The sequence below is a fragment of the Triticum dicoccoides genome, chromosome 3B, assembly GCF_002162155.2.
Source record: "Triticum dicoccoides isolate Atlit2015 ecotype Zavitan chromosome 3B, WEW_v2.0, whole genome shotgun sequence".
NCBI classification, from domain to species: domain Eukaryota; kingdom Viridiplantae; phylum Streptophyta; class Magnoliopsida; order Poales; family Poaceae; genus Triticum; species Triticum dicoccoides.
In genome coordinates, this window is record NC_041385.1 from 5,331,283 (window position 1) to 5,337,567 (window position 6,285).

Below are 6,285 nucleotides of genomic sequence, written 5' to 3' on the forward strand. Positions count from 1 at the left end.
CTCTCTGCCCCCTCCCTCTCTCTCTCTCTATGTGTGTGTGTGTGTGTGTGTATGACTCTTTATGCCATGAGGTTTTTTATTTTGTGATGATGTTGATGCTGCTATTCGTTGTGGCTATGCGGATAAAAATTCAGATAGAGAGATCGTGTTGTGTATTACTTGCTTATTCGTTAACAAGATTGTCTAAATGAACAAGGGAAGTAAGAGAAAATAAATTAAGATGATTTCTTTATTAATTTTCCTATACATTGTTATGAGCGAAATAAACATAAGTAAAATAAAGTTGTTCCGCAAAATTAGTTGAAGTATATAAATTTTTCTATGGTCTACTCTAGCATTGTTCATGTATCATTGTCATTCCAGTCAAATAGATACAAGGTTTAGACTTGCTCCAACTAATCAAATGACAATGACAAGTGCACTACTGTTTGTTGGATGGTGGTTACATTTATCTCTGTTTTCTGCCGGATTAAATTGTTCACTCATCATTCCGACATGATATGATAGCTGGAATTGTAGTGTGCCGGAGGTAGAGATGAAGAAGGGCATGTCAAGGGTGTCCTATGTAATCCGAGATTTCTTCTGAAGAAACTACAATTGTTAGAGTGTTATGAAGAAAACTACATTTATTCAAAGTGATAAAAGTATGATCTCATATTGCAAAGGTATTGATCAGAGTGCAGTTTGTTCACTAAGTTTTTATTTGTTGATTGTTATAGTTGACCTAATTTGTCAATCGAATTACATACTGTTATACCTCTAGCTAATAGTTACAGGTGCAATGCAATGGATTGTGTGTGGGCATCAGGTAAGATTGCTTTGGTGGGATTTACTATATGAACAACCTTCAAGAATGAGACGAGAGCATGCATGGGAGAGGGTGTACAGGCTTACTGAATAATTATAGACCATTATGTATGAAGTTGGAGATGAATTTTTTTCATGTTGAGAACAAGCAGTCTGAGAAGCTTCTATTCACCAATAGTAAGATAATGCCTCTGTCTAATGAGCTTGATCTTTTGGCAAAATGGCTATCCTGGAATCAGTAAACATAGCATGCAATGAGTTCCGAGTCTATATATTCTCTTTTCCCTGATTTATATTTTACTACTTGTGCTAAAACCATAAGAGCATGAACACCTTTCTTTGGGTGTGTGTTAGTGTTAATTTGTTTTTTGCCAATACTAGGTCCTACAGGCTTTAGCACGCAATCACTTGCGCTGTTGTTACTGCACTAATGTCACTACTTACTACAACATTACATGCCTCACTGGAATCTATTTGCAATTCTCTTGGAGATGAATTGGTAAAAGTGACGGCAAAAGTAAATCCTTGTGAACCAACTATATTATTATTTCATCATCTACATGAATCCTAATTGAATCGATTTACTTATGCAGTGTGAAAACTTGTGGAACAAAGCTGCGACTCCGACTAGCCTAAGGGGCTGAACTAGAAGCACCAAAACACGTGTATGCTCTAGAACTTATGGGGGGAAACTTGATTAAGAGGTCTTGTTGCAATGCAGTAGATCATGACTTAACACCCATAAATACTCTTTGTGTTACTACTCATCAAAAGATACATACATCTTCTTGGTTCAGTATCTATCATTATATTTAGACCTCGATCATATAGGAAATAATCCATCTTCCCAAAGTTAAATTGGTATCAAGCTTCACATGAAGGAAGCATGTAACTTCATCGCAACAATGAGCATTGCTTACAAATTCGTTTGTTAGCCTGTATGAATGCACGGGCAGTCAACTAGTAAATTTATAATGAGTCGGTTGAAGATAATCCTATCAATAACCCCTATAGCAGCGGCATTGGAGAGTACTATGATTTTTCATGTTTCTTGTTTGCTACGTGATCGTCCCTTTGACACTATCTGCATTTGGCTAAACAATTTCTTACTGGAGATTAAGAAATATACTTGTACATTTAAGCATCCCATGAAGAATTGTCAATTTCATGTGACACATTATCTTGGAAAGATTGTGTATGTGATAGGTTTTGCATGCTATTGGTAATTAAAATAAAGGGTCTTGATATTGTGTCCTTCAGTTTTACTTGATTGATGTTTCCTTCTAAATGAATTTTATTACTCCCTCCATTCCTAAATATAAGTCTTTGTAGAGATTTCATTATACGGATGTATATAGATGCATCTTAAAGTGTAGATTCACTCATTCTGCTCCGTATGTCGTTCATAGTGGAATCTCTATAAAGACTTATATTTAGGAATGGAGGGAGTAGTCAAGACGTGCATCAAAGAAATATGAATGTTGTTACAATCTTGTTACAAAGTTACTTTATATGATTAAGTAACTGGTGTAAGACATGCAAATATGCATCTACTCTTGCAGTCTATTATCCTTCTATGAAAAATCATTCATGCCAACTTTAATGCTTCAACAGGTTCGTATGCTAAAATATATTTTCTTTATTACTTTGTGATATAATGAATGGAGATGTTAACTGTTGGTAATTATGGGGAACACCGTGTCATGTATGGTAGCGGGGAAGGATAAATTCAAAGCTTCGTAGATCATATGCCTGGATGAGAGTGAGGAGGATAGTTGACTCTACATTGTGTAAATTGTTGTGTATCCACAGAAATAGGAATGATGCATCCCAATCCTTAATGTATGGATGAGCGAGACAGGAGGAGAACACATTGTACTTTTCATAATTTGTGGTCTATGGAAGCCCTCAAGTTCGTACAACTATTCTACTGTATTTTTGTTGGTGATTTTGTTTTTCTGGCACATCATGTTTGCCTCTTTAAATTGCTTGAAATAGCCTACGATATATTTGATCTTCACGTTTTTAGCACTTTATTTACTCTTTATCGATCTCAATCTTGACATTGTTTGATTGCTTTCCTTCGAACCTCTTGACCATCTCGCATTGCATAATATATGAGACAATGTGCATACGATAAGGTGAACAACTATTTTGATCCTTTATATGTTATCGAAATGTGGAGTTTTGAGGGTTCATATATGTGCATGAGCCTTGGATAGTGTGCACTGGGTAGGGATTGCATTTGGTACTGATTTGGTGTACCCCATAGAAGTATCACGAGATAAATACATATTTTATTGTCTCAGCAAAGAATTAATCATTGAGATTTAAACTCAATGAGTACAAAAATCATTGCACATGCATGATTGTAGATATAAGCGGATTGAAACTGTGATCTCTAGGAAGTCAAATTCTGAATTGTAATGAGACGTGCATTGCGCGTGCACGATTATACTAGTTTAAAGGATATATGTCTATATTTTTTGTAGTATCATTAACTTTCGGTCAAATGAGGCTTGCGCGTCCCCACGGCATTGGCTCATTGTTGCGTATAATCGCGAGTGCCCTCTGGAGGTTGGCCACCACCTCCGACATGGCCAGCCGATTGTGCCCGCGCGGGCACAGGCAGCGGATCGCCGTTTGTGCCACGAGATCCAGTGCCTCTAGCTGACGCAGGGTCGGCTGCAGCGCCGGGTGGCGATCCAGCACATCCCTCAGCTTTCCATTCTGTAAGCTGGGGAGCGCGGAGTCCACGAGGAGGGTCACGCCGTAGATGACCGGCGGCCTCCCCGTCAGCGCCTCCAGCATCACCACCCCGAAGCTGTACACGTCGCTCGCCGGACTGATGTGTGTGGTGTAGCTGTACTCCGAGTCAATGTACCCGAACGTGCCCATGACCTCCCCGACGGGCTGGCCGCCATGCTCCCTGCCGGCCTCTTGAAACACCGCTGAGCCGAAGCCGGATAGGCGCGGCATCCAGCTTGCGTCCAGGAGGATGTTGGACGAGCTGACGTTACGGTGGATGACCAGCGGATCCGCCTCATGGTGCAAGTATTCGATCGCCCGGGCCACGCCCAGCAGCACCTCGATGCGGGTCCTCCAGGACGCCGTCACCGGCGACAAGCTAGGGCCACCGCCCACACGATGCAAGTGGTCACTAAGCGTGCCGTTGCCCATGTGTTCGTAGACAAGCATGCGGTACTCCTGCTCTGTGCACCAGCCGACGAGGCGCACGATGTTGTCGTGCCGCAGGCCGGAAAGGATGTAGAACTCGGCCACGAACGCGTCCTCCACGCCCTTCCGCGCGTGCTTTTCCAGCACCTTGATTGCCACCTCCATGTCGTGGTGGAAGTGGAACTGGAGACGGCCCTTGTATACCCTTCCCGAGCTGCCTCGGCCGAGCTCGACGGCAAAGCTGGTCGCGGCTGCAATCTCCGACCACGTGAGCACCCTGGGGTTATCGGAGGAGATCAAACTTACCTGCGACTGCTGCGACACCACCATCTGTGTCTGCAGGGAGCCAGAGCTGGAACCTGGCCACGGCCACGGCGCCGTGGCTATTGTCGCAGTCGTCACGCCGATGTGATCGGGGTGAAGGACTTGGTTGGGGTGTCGCCGGGCCATGTAGCTGCTTAGGCTGAGGTTGAGGATGCCGACGTCGGAATTAATCCTGGCGTTGACTTGACTGAAGCACTCGGCGTGGCGGCTGTTAGAATAAATCCGAGGCACTCCGTTGATCATCCGAGGACCAAGCAATCACACAAGCACGACACCGAGATTTGTTAACGAGGTTCGCCGATATGGCTACATCCCCGGGGCCTGACTACGGGCGCTCCTCTCCGTGACACCGTCACAATACCGCACAGCGGCCACCCGGGCGCCGGCACATGCCGCCGGCTCCCCCTTGTACGCCTGTGCTATTATGTTGGCATAGGTTACATCGTGTGTCTACCCCCGCTATATATGAGAGGTCTAGGATACAAGTGTCCTACTAGGACACGACTCCATATCCTATCTAAACACAATACAACTACAAGTCCAATTGTAACCAATCTTGTACACTATATTCGACACAACTCTAACAGCGGCGGGACCCAAAGAACTGCCGGGCGGCGCCCCAGCTCCGGCAGGCGACGACCATGTCGTGCGCCTCCTCCAGCGTGCTTTTCAGCTCCTGCAGGGGTGGCGCCACCTCCGGGTCCTTGGGCAGGCGAGACAGCACGCCGTTGATGGTGGGCACACGGCGGGCGAGGAGCTCGCACTCGCGCCTGTTTTGGCGTGCTGTCTCCACCTCCCGAATGATCTTGTAGATGAGGCCGCTCGCTTGCCCGATGAGCTGTGCCATCGCGGCCAGGGGCGGAGCCAGGATTTTGGTATAGGGGGGGCCAAGTTAAGAAGTCAAGTTCATGATTTATTTTTCAGCACAGAAAAAAAATATGAACATATTGTATATGTGCGCCACACACTACAAACATGGATATAGTTGCATTAGTTTAAATTTACCTCCACAATTGCCAATAAGAGGAAAAATAATTAATAATTTAATTCAAAGAGAACTTAACTGCTAAATTTTCAACGTATATGATCATGCAATACGTAAGTCGTCTCCCATTTGGCGGCGCTTAAAGATAAATTAATATTTAGAGTGTTTGGCGGCTCTTCGTGGTTGATATGGCCCCTCAGATATATGAAAATGCCGAGCTTTCATCTTGCTTATTTGGTGGCAACTCCCAATTTGACATGATTTTGCTTGTTCCGCAATATTTAACATGCCCGGCTTATCCTGAACATGAGTGTCAATTGGACTAAAATTTGTAACTCACACATCAGCCACATGAACAATTATAGTAGGTTGAGAACTTGAAGCAATTGGCGTCAAATATGAATTAGTCTTAACGGTGTTTGGCGTCGCTTTTCTCTTCATAGCTGCTAAACTGGAATCTCACTATTAGTTATATTGGGTAAGTTCGACTTTGGAAAAAATTGCATCATAAACAGAAACTCATACGGAATAATTTGCATCAAGATCACAATTTTTAGGACACGTACAAGATAGGAATTCTTCATAGAATCATAACTTCACAAATCACACAACCAAAACAAACAAGTAAACAACAAAAAACTGATGTGTATGTTCAACAATAATACAAGATGAGAATTGAAATTAGTAGATGGTGTAATGTACTGATGTGCTAAACCTTGGTCCTTGGCTAGCTCCCGTAGTTGGGTCCAAAAGAAGGTTGCGCCTCGTTGTCGCCGTATGAATAGGATCGAGACCAGCGGGGCACAACGACGGGGGCAGGACGGGCCAGGTCAAGGAACGGCGGCGGCTAATTTCTGCGTACTTATCCACGTACTGACGTACTAACGTACAGGTTGATGGCATGAGAACGCAACTGCCAGCCCAGGAGATCAGAGGCAATCACCCCAAAAATCTGGCCGCTAGTGGGCTTCACATGGGCCATTTTTAGTTTC

The 6,285-nt window shown here is 44.0% G+C and overlaps 1 protein-coding gene across 1 annotated transcript; it reads right to left on the reverse strand.

Annotated features, from left to right (window-relative positions):
• Positions 1 to 3,315: 3,315 nt before the first annotated feature.
• On the reverse strand, positions 3,316 to 5,170 carry LOC119274207 (putative serine/threonine-protein kinase-like protein CCR3; the record flags this gene model as incomplete). Its single annotated transcript, XM_037554865.1, has 2 exons — positions 3,316 to 4,538; positions 4,894 to 5,170. Coding segments are annotated over 2 exons (1,500 nt in total), but the record flags the coding sequence as incomplete, so codon positions are not given.
• Between the last annotated feature and the right edge of the window lie 1,115 nt (positions 5,171 to 6,285).